The 13,235-nt window shown below is 34.5% G+C and overlaps 3 protein-coding genes across 9 annotated transcripts in view; 1 reads left to right on the forward strand and 2 right to left on the reverse strand.

The window, feature by feature from the left end:
• The window catches only part of LOC128675329 (interaptin-like), a 70,030-nt gene extending 64,552 nt beyond the window's left edge, over positions 1-5,478 (reverse strand). For 6 of the 7 annotated variants that reach the window (XM_053754658.1, XM_053754659.1, XM_053754656.1 and 3 more), the window contains exons 1-6: positions 5,330-5,478; positions 3,944-5,059; positions 2,447-3,171; positions 2,003-2,123; positions 762-902; positions 390-479 (exon numbers count right to left, since the gene is read on the reverse strand). In XM_053754658.1, coding sequence (XP_053610633.1) covers positions 390-479; positions 762-902; positions 2,003-2,123; positions 2,447-3,171; positions 3,944-5,059; positions 5,330-5,374 — 2,238 coding nt within the window. In that variant the 5' untranslated portion in view covers positions 5,375-5,478. The remainder of the gene's footprint in view (positions 1-389; positions 480-761; positions 903-2,002; positions 2,124-2,446; positions 3,172-3,943; positions 5,060-5,329) is intronic. The other variant, XM_053754662.2, reaches the window with a different exon arrangement.
• Positions 5,479-6,320: 842 nt separating this feature from the next.
• Positions 6,321-9,812, reverse strand: LOC128675334 (protein phosphatase inhibitor 2-like). Its single transcript, XM_053754675.2, has 2 exons — positions 9,292-9,812; positions 6,321-8,939 (listed from the first exon to the last, which is right to left on the reverse strand). The coding sequence occupies exons 1-2, from the start codon at positions 9,691-9,693 to the stop codon at positions 8,862-8,864; spliced, it is 480 nt and encodes a 159-aa protein (XP_053610650.1). The 5' UTR covers positions 9,694-9,812; the 3' UTR covers positions 6,321-8,861.
• Positions 9,813-10,443: 631 nt separating this feature from the next.
• Positions 10,444-12,315, forward strand: ave (aveugle). The gene is made up of 3 exons (XM_053754676.2): positions 10,444-10,623; positions 10,781-10,894; positions 10,976-12,315. The coding sequence occupies exons 1-3, from the start codon at positions 10,585-10,587 to the stop codon at positions 11,156-11,158; spliced, it is 336 nt and encodes a 111-aa protein (XP_053610651.1). The 5' UTR covers positions 10,444-10,584; the 3' UTR covers positions 11,159-12,315.
• Positions 12,316-13,235: the final 920 nt, after the last annotated feature.

Here is a 13,235-nt window from a genome sequence, read left to right on the forward strand (position 1 = left end):
CCGAGAAAAAACACAATGGTTTTTATCTAACCAATTTAAAAACACAGATTAATATCATGCTTAAATAATTGTTCTAATTTATAAAACTGTTTTAAAATATAGAAGAAATAATATTATGGGCTTTTAAATGTTACATAATTATACTAACAGAGTATTATCCTCAAATTATTGTTTCATACTCACAATACCAAATTATAATGCCTTGTTTACATAAACTTAGCAATCGTGAACTTAACACGTTCATTTTATATTTAGAACGTATAATTAAATACATATATGCCCCAAGAGGGTTAACTCTATTAATAACTACATATAGTACATATTTTTATTAGATTAGTTAGAGAACTAAGTTTATGTAAACACAGCATAACATGGTATATATAGCTGACCTTTTCTAGTTCCAAGTCGATATCTTGCTGGTATATAACATTCCCGTCAGAGTTCTCCGAGGTTTGTATGTGGGCTTTTAACTGAGTTATCTGAAAATAACAAAAATCTAACTTACTGAAAGTCACTGACACTTTTACCCCACTTGTAGTGGTGGTGGTTCATTGAAAAGTGAGCTTTAAGGCGTTCTCTGTAGACTTGTATTACATTGACTTGATTGAGGGTTGGCAAACATTATTTTTATTTAAATGAAACACCGAAATCCGCGATTGTTTATTAAACGCAGCCTGTCCAAAAATGTGCGCATGATCATAATGTGTTTTATACCTGCCTGTAAATTAGGAAAGTTCTAGTTAAAATGATGAGCTACACACCTGCTCCTCCAGCGAAGCTATGGTCTCCTGGTGCCGCCGCTGCAAATCATTGACGTAAGCTAAGTGTTCCACCTTGAGATCCTCTATTTGCTGTTCATACTTCTTGCATGTTTGCTTCAGGGCTTGCTCCAGAGGGGTAGACTGGGGAATTATAAATATTATCTTAGACATTGTTAACAAGTTTTTGATAAAAATTTTATTTTTGCCGATTTTATTAACGTCAGGGGGAGACCTTGTTGCATTAAACGAGTGCAAAAAAAAAACATGGCCGTGCATTAAACTGTTGAATTCCCTTGTCGGGAGCCGATCCTGGGTGCACCATCAGGCCATGCTTATAATAATAATGCTTGGTCGTGGAAACTGAAAGTGACATGGAAAAATGCGAAAGTTTGTGTTCTGTGAGGTCCAACTGGTTAATTTATGTTCACAAGTTATCGGTCAAATTAACATTAGAGTTAAACACTAAAAAGTAAAGAGTTATTCCTAACTAAATGCAAAAGTAAGTTTCTTTGTTACCTCTTCACGCTCTATCTACTCAACCAATCTTCTTGAAATTTTGCATACATGTAGTTTGAAGTATGGAGAAGGACTTTACCTTTCATCCCGGAAAAACAACTGTTTCCGTGGGAAATTCACGTGGGTGAAGCTGCGGCAAAAGCTATGATTCAAAATAATAATGTCAAAATGTACTTACTTCTTTCATATTTATTTTACAGTAAAAGATAAAGATTTAAACGTTATTTTCTGCTTTGTTTTTTAATTGTTTGTATATTTACTGCACACCCTGCAATATATCATATATCAACTGTTGCTGAAAGCTCACAATCGATAATTCAACAACCTGTTACTATTTTATCAATATTCAAATGATAAGGGCTATGGAAGGTAAAGCAAATAAGAACTAATGCATGTGCTGTCACCTCATAAAGTTGCACAATTAGTATATTTTAACTGAACGAGAATTGTGCTGAATGTAATATTGTAGTAAAAATGGTGAGCCAATTAAAATAAATAAAAAAAAATACTTCAGGAGTATACTGTGGAGTGTGTGTGATGTTTGTTACACAATCGCGAAAATTTTACAGAACTGATTACAAGAAATTTAGTAAACCTGAAATAGCGCAATGGGAGCCTTTTACCCCGACAACCCGGAGCGCAACTATAATAAATATTATACACGATTATATCATAATAATCAACCAATGATATTGTAATCGTTTTCTCTGTCTACGGATACAAACCTCGAGAGACAAGGACGGGAGATCGGCGCTGCGCGCGCGCCGGCGCCAGTCGCCGCCCGCGTCCGGCGCCTCCAGCGACGGAGACGCGCACGCGCGCCCGCGCCACACTTCTTCAGAGTAACTGCACGAGAACAAATACGAGTTCGAGTGTATATATTTATTGTAAAACAAGATTTAATAATGATATGATAAAAATTGCTGCCTTTTAAAATATTTAAAGTTTCCATACTCCATTCCTAATGGCAATCAAGAGTCATCAACAAAAATATTTATTTAGATGTTTCTTATCACTACAATGAGTCCCAAATTCATTATCTTAATAATGAGTAGATAGATTTTGAACACTTACCTCCTTTTCGGCCTTGTTAGCGAAAGAAAATTATTTACAGTTAGTAATTAGTGTATGTAAAATATAAATAAAAAACAATATCCAAGAAACCATACCTCCTCTCCATATCAGAACATTTCTTCTCAAAATATGTCCTCAAATTCTCCATTTCTTTCTCATGTTTAACAGCAAGTTCCTCTCTCAGGACGTCGATATCAGTGTTACCGGCCTTGACGGATGCCAACAGCTCCCTGAGTCTTCTTGTCTCCACGGAATAAGCCTGCTTGTCCTGCTGTATTTGAGCTTCCAACTCCTTAATTTCTGTATCCGATTCTAAACGGATCTTACCAATTTCATCACACAAAACCTGGATCACACTTTCCCTAAGTTTATTCCGTAAATTCTCCTCAATATACTCATCAAATTTATTCATAACCAATGTCAATTTACTCTCAAATCCAGTCTGGAAGTCTTCAGATGATCCGGACGACTTCAAATCAGATTTGGAATAATTTACAGTGATTTCCTCATGATCCATATCTTTTTCACCATTAGAACTTTGTAACGATGATCCTCCACTCATTAACGCAGAATAGAATTTTGTACTGTCATCCTTCACCATGGTCTGGTACTTCATGAAGTCAGATAACTGTCCTTTGACTGTGTCATGGTCTGACTGAGACATTTCTCCTAGGATATGTTGTAAATTCTGGACCTCATTTACTAAGTGTTCATTCTCAAGTTTGAATTCATCGCGCTCCCGAACCGACCTCTGCAATGAGACGGTCAGGTCTTCGATTAGTTCGTCGCGTTGTGTGATAGCGTCTTCGAAGTGCACAAGCTGAAAGACAGATAGCATTCAGTACATCGAACACAGAAGCAGGCACAAGCAAGATGTGCTATAGTAACATTTGCTTGTTGCGAAAAAACTTACAATAGACATTGCTTTTTGAAAAAAATCCAAGCATAATAAAATTGTTTTGATCAGCTGAGCAAAGTATCAATCCAATGACAGTGATAGATAAAAATCAAAACAGAACTCAAATATTCTAAATCAAGAGAAACCGCCACAGACGCGGCGCTACAGTCGCTGACAACAAAATGCGGCCATCAGTTATGGACAGTTCCCTTCATTGTCACCAAACTTCTTTCGTGGCGCGGCGGGCTCTATGCTCCTCACATAGAACCTCATTGCATCAATGGTATGAGAAAATAGTGGCTCATAAAATGTTAAGTAAATTAGTAATTATAGTTAGTAGACAAAACATACCATTATTTTGCAAATTTCTATGAATCTATATCAAACATAATACTACAAAAAATATGTGTACCTACTTATTACATACACAGAAATAAACAGACACACCAATAAATATTTATTAACTGAAAACCAATGAGAAACAAGTATTTATAGCTCCAATATAACTGAAGAGTTATGTGCTCAATACAAACATACAATACTTGGTAATATATTCATAGACCAGAACATGCAATCTGTGAACCATGAGGACATAGCATGCTATGGGTGCAAGTAGCAGGGTTAGTATGCATAGGAGAGACAACACACACAGCAGGTACGCACACAAGCACAACCCGTGAGCAACAATCAGTACCTTTTCGTGATATGCCTCGCAAATTGTTTTATAATCTGTTGTCAAGGTACTCAGTGATACATCATCCGGTGCTAATGATTTCTGAGGTGTCAATGATGGATCTTTAACAGTCTCTTTTTCCTTTGCATCATCATCTACTACAATTTCCTCGACCAACAAGTCATTCTGCTCTATCTTGTCACTTGACAAGCTTTTATCAGATGTGGATGATTCCAAAGACTTTTCTGGAGAAGGCTCCTTCGATTGCTGTTCACCAAAGTCAAAAATCTCTTCAACTTTAACACTGTCCCCAGTACCCACTAGAAAAGGAGATAAGAGCTTTGGGAAAACTGGAATTGGTTCTATGTTAGCTCCAATAACTGTGCTCCCTTCTGGGGGAGGCCCAAAAATTATTTTGGCTGTCGGCAGATGGAACTTTGGTGCTCCTGACCCCCTAATATCTAGTTTTATTATCTCTTCAGACCCCGAACTTTGACCTTCGAGAGATTCAGCATTTTGTTCTAAAGCATTGTTAAACTTTTCTAATGAATTTTCTGTATCAGTGTTTTTTAGATTCAATTCGTCATTAAGAGAATCATCATAATTATCATCCCTTGGAGATTCTTCAGGAGACTGTTTAGGACTAATCTGTGATGCCAATAGGGACTGGGACTTGCTCTCATGTGTTTCAATGTCTTTGGAAATATCTGAAGATAGGGCCAAGTTGACAGGGCTTTCTTCACTAATTAAATGCATATCAGAAATGGCATTTACATCTAAAGGCCAAGAGGTACTTTGTCTACTAGGTTCTTGAATACTGGGGTTCTCGCTGGTGAGTGAGTGCGGAAACACCGCATTCAAATCATTTCCAGACTCTTTCTCCTGTTCTGTTTCGACTTTGAGTATACCCTGAGATTCGTGACTCGTAGTGGTGTTGAGAGAGTCAGTGACAGAGCTGTCCACTCTTGATGGTATGTGCTCCGATATGGACTCTGTTTCAGTATCACCAACATCATGATTGAGACTATTGACTTGAGAGTTATCGACTGGTATATTTTCTAAGGTTTGATTATCGTCGCATGCAACCGATCCTAGCGCGGGTATCTGTTGGGAATGCACGACATCCGGAAGAACGTTCTAAAAATAATTAAAAAATATATAAATAAACGTCAGTGGGGAACTAGGGAAGCGGAATAACATCGAACTTTCGGTATTAATTTTGGAGAAATTTGAATGAAACACGTAGAAAATCGATTGTTGGTTAATCATAGTGCAATATCACCTTTCAAAACCAGGTGCTTAATGTATTCAGCTATGCAATTCAGTACTATTTTTAACGGAGCGAAGAATATAAATAACGTGAAAGTAAGATTGATAACAAAATAGTTACAAAATCAATGAAAATACCTTGGCATCCGCTGTTTCTGGTGTTACTTTGTGAGGATCATCCATAATTTAGTAGATTCATAGTAAAAATCAATCAATTTCCTCAGTAAACCACTAAATCGTTGTCAAGGCGACGTTTTACTCACTTTCAAACAAAATACAAACGCCATTTCCTAAGCGTTCCGTTAACGACATTTGACAGTTCAGTTTTAAGAAACAAAAATTAATGTTATTATTTGTTAGAATATGAAAGACTTATTTGGCTCCAAATAAATCTGAAAATTATGATTGATATTCAATATCGCCTGCGTCGTTCAACGATTGCAGCGTCATGAACATTTCTGTATTTTCTATAATGTAGAGTTAACGTGATATGAACCTTATAATCATGACAGTAAAACGGACCGTGTAACGATTTTTTTGTTCGATTTGGCGGGATAATTAAAAGACAAAGATGAACTAAATTAATGCAATCATGGTTGGTTTTATTGTAATGTAATAAAGCAATTGTTGGGAAGAACTTTGAAAAAACCATATCTTGAGATTACCTGGATAATTTACCATAACTCGTGGGAACGAAGCCTAGACGTACATGGGTACGTAGTTAAATAATGCTAGTTAAGCAAATAAAAACATATAATTTTGATAAATAATTTTATTTCTATTTACACATACATTTTAAGAGAAGCCGCTTCATAAGTTTATATACTGTACACCATCTGTACCTACACTTTATAAAACACAACATCGATCTTCATTCTAAGGCCAATGGTATTTAATTTATAATTCAAATTAATATTGCTTAGCTTAATGGTTTAGGATTAGCATTAGAACAGTACGCGCCACAAGAAAAAGGTTCCGTAGATCTCAGAGTCAGTCGCTAACAACAACGTAGCCGCATTTTTGATAGTTCCACATATTGCCACAGGACTTTTGTGGTGGCTCTGACGCGAACTCTAGTAATGAGAAAAATACTAAGTACTAAACACTAGTTTGTATTTTTATGTATATCTGACCATGCAGCGGTAATAAGAGCGATTTTCATATAAATCTGGGTAGATTGAACTTCTGTTGATTGAACATCAATCTCAGCGAGTATCAATCGATATCCACAACACTCAACATGTGCAAAGTAAACAAGCTCATCCAGTAAGTACACACATTGTTAGACACAGTACCACGTCTTTATCCCTTTCGGGGAAGACAGGGCCATACCAGCTTTATGGCTTATTAGTGAATAAATAAATACCTAAATAATAAAAAATAAATTTGATGGTAGGAATTCACGAAGTTCCTATACTGATATAGACGATAGTAAAACTATAAAATACTGAAATAGCTTAGGTACAAATGCCTAGGTACTTATATAAATTTTTGAGCACTAGATTGAGTTTTACAAAACAGCTGATTGGAGAGTGACTGTATATATAGGTACTGTATAAGTAGGTACATACAAAATAATGGCCTTCCAAACACCAACAAGCAGGTAAGCTATAATTAAATTATCGCACAATGCTCAATCGTAATACCATTTTGACAACAAATAAAAAGTAAGCATGCAGCACGAGTTTTTTCTAGAACGTGTAATCTTATCGACAAAATTTAAATAGAAAATGAACAGCGCCTCCATCATATATCTCTCTTATCCTTGCAACGTCGCCTTCACATTCTGAGTTAAAAAATAAATCAATTTTGAAGATTCGAATGTAATTTTACGATGCCTTTATGAAATCCATCCTTTTTGGGAACGTTATTGTTGCACAGGAGGATATGGAGTGGTTCTATCCCAGGGCGGGACCACACGTCTATAACGTACAACAAAGGTGCTAATCATTTTCCATATAAATTTGGGCGATACGATTAACATTATTGGATATACCGTGCTAGCATCACTGTATGTACTTGTACTACTACTTATTCTTTATTTTGGAAGACTAAACAAAGAGGTATACACTTCATGATTATATGTTTAATGTTTAGAAATAGCACATAGACTGAACAATAAAGTTAACTCAGTTCAGGCCAATGCCGCTTAAAAATCAAACAAAATATACATAAATGCTAAACACCACTATTAGGTACTTACACCAGTGTTAGTAATAACACACTCGATAATAATGCTAAATCAAAGTGAGTGTTAACTCACTGTTCAACACAGAGTAATAGAAATATGTATACTTTACTATACTTTAAATTAAACGAGCAATTCTTGTATAACATTCGTAGCTAATCAATTTTTTAAAATTATTTTGAAGTTTATTTATTAATCATCCAAGGGGAGACTGACTAGTCACACAGCTTGTAAAACTTTTAAAAAAAGATGGTGTTTACAAATTGAAATATTGCCACAAAAAAAACGAATTCACCAGCCTGTTACTTAAGTTTTCCAATAAAATATTAAGTTCATTGTAACAGTTCACTTTTATATTATAATTTTCATTTAATATTTTGAAGTAAGGTAAATTGTACTTACTTGATTCAATATTATCATAATGTAGATTGATTGAATAGCAAACCCTGGGTTCCAATGCTTAAGGGCTGTTGAAGAAACCAGGGAAAAGCTTACGACAGATATAGAGAAAGAGACTAAAAGATAAGAAATCAATCATTTTTCCACAAATCTATTTTACAAATACAAACTTCACCATTATAATGAATGCATTATAATTATTTTATATTATTACACAATTCTTATATGAGAAATATTTACCACATATCTAAATATTTGCAATAGTTTGTGAAAAACTTAATTTCTCATGCACCTAGATCTACAGATAATAAATTCTTTGCAAATAATAAAAATAAAAGCATGTTATTTCAAGCATCACATAAAATAAAGCTTTTTTTATAATAAAAGGCTCCAAGCTGAAATTTGAAATGCATACTAAATATATTTATGTCATATATTTACAACCCTATATTCAACTGTAACAACTATTATTTTTGCCACATTAGTACCGAACACTTTTTTTTATACTTTAAATATTTTACCACCATCGAACAATATTAACAACTGTACCCTAACATCAGCCTAATTGCCCAATGCTTTTTGCAACATTTTGAAGCACATTCCAACATGTAAATCTATTAATGTGGAAAACCTTTAAATAACTTTATTGCTGTTCAAGAAGCAGCTCTATCTAAGTAATTTGTTAACAAAAAAACTGTTTTTTGTTAACAAATTGTTTATTTGAATAATATGCACTAAAATGTTTAAATACTGCTATATCTCTTCTCACTCTCTCTTCACAGTCAAATTCCTCATGGCTGAGGGTTGTGGTCTTATACTGCAGGGCTTACTTAATAATTCATATTATTAAGATACTCATATTATTAAGATTATAGAAGTTATTCATATTATTAAGATAATACATGATTTATTCATATAAATCATGTATTTTAGTTAGCATATGAATTATAGAACTAACTTTGTAAGGCATAAGGCTGTGGGTTATACAAGAACTAACAATTTTAAGACTATGCATTGCCTGGGCACTTGTATCAGCCTGAAGCCTTCACAAGAACTATGTACAGGTATACTGGGTTGTGGCAGTCAAGTGTGTGTTTGCTTGTCTTCATTTTCTTCCTCTTCTTCTTCCTGTGCCAAAAGCTGTCTGGCCAGTTGAAGGGCCTGAAACATATGAAATCAGTATCATGTAACAATTTTAACTCTAGGAATCAATAATGCTGAAAAAATTAATGAATTTAATTAAAAGTACACTTAAAGCCCAACAGATGGATGTAGCAGATGTAGGAATAAATATATAAGATTAAACTTCCAACAATGAATACTCTTGAGACACAGAAGTTACCTACCACAATACTACACTATTATTATTAAAATTTAAAACATTGAGATACTATACATATGTACTATAGCAAGTAAGTCGGTCAGCTGTGGTTATATATATATACAAGGTTATTTCGTGCCAATTGAATAATCATATTGTTGAACAGTGTTAACGACATCGACAAACAAATACCTGAAACTCATTGTAGTGCATTTTCCGTTTCTTTTCGAATTCCCGCTTTCGCTGGCGGACCTCCTCGGGCTCGTCCATATCTTCATCACTATCACACGACTCCACACACTTCGGAGGCCTGTTCATACTCGCCGCAAGCTTCGCAGCAAGAATATTCGCATCTAACTCGTCTGTAGTCTCCAGATTTTCATCCACAGGTTCAGAATAAGGTGTTTTTGGCTCGTCCACTTTCATATGTCCATAATCTTTATTCGCCGGGTGGAAAGTCTCCATAATATTAACCTCGTCGAACCTCTGTTCTTTTGCTCTCTTACTTGTTGATGGTGCCCCGTCTTGATTGTCAATACTGCGAGTTGTTTTCAATATTCCCTTGGAGGGTTTTTTCTGTAAATTCTGGGACATTTTGTCAATTTATCTGCATTATACAATTTCGAGAGGAATTTTAGATAAAAATCGTATTTTTTCAGCAATGACAAAAACGATTATTTGATTGACACATGAGCACATGACAGCGACAGTGGCATGGCAAGGCAAGGCAAATAAATAATCGCGAGTGTTTCCAACAAAAATTATACGGGTTTCCAGCTACGAGATGGATTGGACATGGACAATGGACATGGGTCACATCACATGGGAAATTAAGTAACCTGATGTTCGTTTCGTTCATCTCGCCATCAATAGACCCAATAAATGATTTATTAAGTACTATGTTTTCCTAGTTTTTCAGTATATTTTAAAATTAAGGGACAAGATGGCACTATGTAATCCAGCTACAGGCAGGTAGGTGCTGACCTACCTCTACCTTTTGTCATGTATTTATCATGGAATTAGTAGGTACTCTAGTACTTATTAAATCCATGGGATTTATATCAGACAAAGTTAGTCTTTCAAGAACTTTTCGTCTACTATCTATGGTTATTCTAAAATAGTCTTTAGTACCTTGCAATTTGAGTATATTATTGTTTGTCAGGTATTTCGTAGTAATCTATTCAGTTGTACGAAGAACTTATTAAATCCATGACATTTATATGGATCTTGCCATGACTGAAATTTGCCATACTTTTTAATTTTACGGATTGATGAATGTCGAAATAATGACATTGACAAATAAATAAATGACACTGATAGATGCTGACAAGGTGAAAATTGGAATGGAATCGATGGATAAAAAAAAAGCCAACAGCAGTCAACAGCTAGCTACAATAATCTAGGTACTTCTACTTTATTTACGCTGTATTTTTACCTCGTTTACAACCAATATTGCAGTGATCAGTTCGGGCGAGTCAACAAATAATGGTTGAAGATTCAAACACGAACACAAACAAACCAAAGGTTAGTTTAATTTACATTTTTATGCTTCTTGAAGTGTTCTTGAATGAGTTTTCTAACCCAACACTATAATCCGTACCTCCTAGGTACTGCTGATAAAATACAATACAATAAATAAATGTTTAAATATATGATCAATAAGTATATGATTTTGTTACAGGCAAAAGCCACACGTCCCAAAGCTGTATATTTATGGACTGAAGCTGACGTCCAAAAATGGCTTAGACGCCACTGTGGGGACTACTACAGCCTTTATTGGGAAAGGTTTCATGAGGTATTCACACTAACATTAAATTTTAACAGTTAGTAGGTATATCTTTTTTTTTCTTTTTTAAAACACAACCTATTATTCCAGCATGATATAACAGGCAGAGCATTAGTGCGAATCAATGACAATACTTTACTGCGTATGGGTATTACCAACAAAGAACATCGGGAGGCAATATGGCGGGAAATTCTGAAACTGAGGTTGAAGACTGATATAGTCGAGATCCGGGATTTGGAGCGAAGGCACAACTACTTCAACTATGATTTGTGACACAGAAATTATGATGTGGGAATATTGTTACCGACATCCATTTTATTGCAACACTGCATTGTTTGCAACAGCAAAAAATGTGTGCTATACATCTCTTTAGTGCCTTACTTATGATACTCACAATTAACAAAATACTTATTAAGTTTAGATAGCATTTAAGTATTTTGTGATGTTGTTTACACTACACCTCAAATATCAGATTTTTAATATTGAATTTTGAAAAACTCAGATAAAAAAAGGCATATTTGTAATGTATTCATTTTATCTAATCAAATTGACACAATAATGTTATTAAAAGCCAAAAACTCTTCAGTCATGTTCCAGTTTGTAAGAAAATGCTCAAGTTAGGTATATTTAGTACTAATTATTGTCTATATATAAATGTAAATATCATAATAAATCAGGTGATTTTATGTGCTGATTAACTGGACAATACCTGTCTTGATTAAAATATAGAATTTATTTGTAAGATATTAAAAAAATGTTATGAAATTCAAATGAAATATAATCCATAATATAAATAGATTTAATCACATGAAATACTATATAGTATCTGGATGTTATAATTCTGAATTGATATTACAAACAATGTTATGTGCATGTAACATTATTTGGAAGACTAACTTGTTGTCAAGAAAAATATGCTCATGAAAAAAAAAACACATATGATCAAGGGTGGGTTGCACCATCAACTTTGACATTAACTTAAAATGCAAAATACGCCATTTTGCCTAAACCTCAGCAGTTAATATCAACGTCAAATTTGATGGTGCAACTCACCCTAAAACTGTATATTTACTACATATTTGCAAAGAATATTCAATTCTAGTGATAGTAAGCCATATTCCTACCCATTTAAAATTCATTATAAATCTATCTAAAGATACTTTATTAATACGAACTGGGACCTAATGGTCTGACACAATAATGAAAGCTTTATGTAAAATTACGAGTTTATATACATTCATGTTATATTATCTCAGATAAGTTTACGCCGTGAAAAACATTTAGGCCCAGTTTCGGCTAGGCGAAAATATCTCTTCGAGTACCTAAGTACACCGGTTGGGGTAGATATGTTCCTAGAGGTTGCTGAGATACGATTAGAGTTATAAAAATTATCATGATTAAATACAATGATAACTGTATTTTTTATCGAACTTTGTTTTTTTGTGTACCTACCTAAACTAACTGTCCCTCACATTTTGCTTGTGTTTTAAACAAACTCTGATACTAGCGCCACATCTATCAAATGTGTCTGTGAAAATGATGCAGTAGAATAAAAAAACTACCTCGTTACACAATGCGTAGGGAGTCTGAAAAGGTGTCTTATAATCATCAAAAACAAAGAATTTAGTCCACATCGCCAGACTATTATCTAAACAAAAAATACTAGGTATAACGATTGTTTGAACAGAAACTAGAGCATCACATCATGTGAACATTCCACGACGCGTCAGATATCTATTACCGCTAATCCCGGCTGTCTCATAATAAACCGTCGTACAGGAAGAATAATAAACAAAGGAGGGTCATTAAAACAGCTATTTTGGAACGTCTGCTGACGATGTACTGACCCGCTGGTTCGCTTGCTGTCCGTCGCCGCGTCTTACAAATACCTTATTAATATGTAACTGTGTATGTAAGTTTGCCGCAACTCCACCCACGGCAAATTGTTTCTGGTGCTTTTGTCATACAAACTTTCACCCCTCGAATATGATGAGCCTCATGTTTGAAATCGGGTAACTGGATACGTAGGTATATGGATTATGCATAATACTTACCAAGTTTCATCATAGTTCAGTTCAGCAGTTTAGCTGTGAAAGCGTAATTAAACAGAGTTTTGCATTTTTAATATTACCAAGTATGGATGATGTATATGCTATCAGAAAAATATAAGGCGTGTTTTGGTTTAACATAATTAGATACCTAATAGTGGTTTGGGAGAGTGGGTGAACGGTCCGTCCACCCTACTAGTTCCATTTAAAGTTATTCCATAATGGGACAAGGTTGGATAATGTGCAGCATAATTGTTTGAAATATTAAATATAGGGGTATTGTATTTGATTTACTTGTGGGT

The sequence above is a fragment of the Plodia interpunctella genome, chromosome 14 (genome assembly GCF_027563975.2).
Source record: "Plodia interpunctella isolate USDA-ARS_2022_Savannah chromosome 14, ilPloInte3.2, whole genome shotgun sequence".
Lineage (NCBI taxonomy): Eukaryota > Metazoa > Arthropoda > Insecta > Lepidoptera > Pyralidae > Plodia > Plodia interpunctella.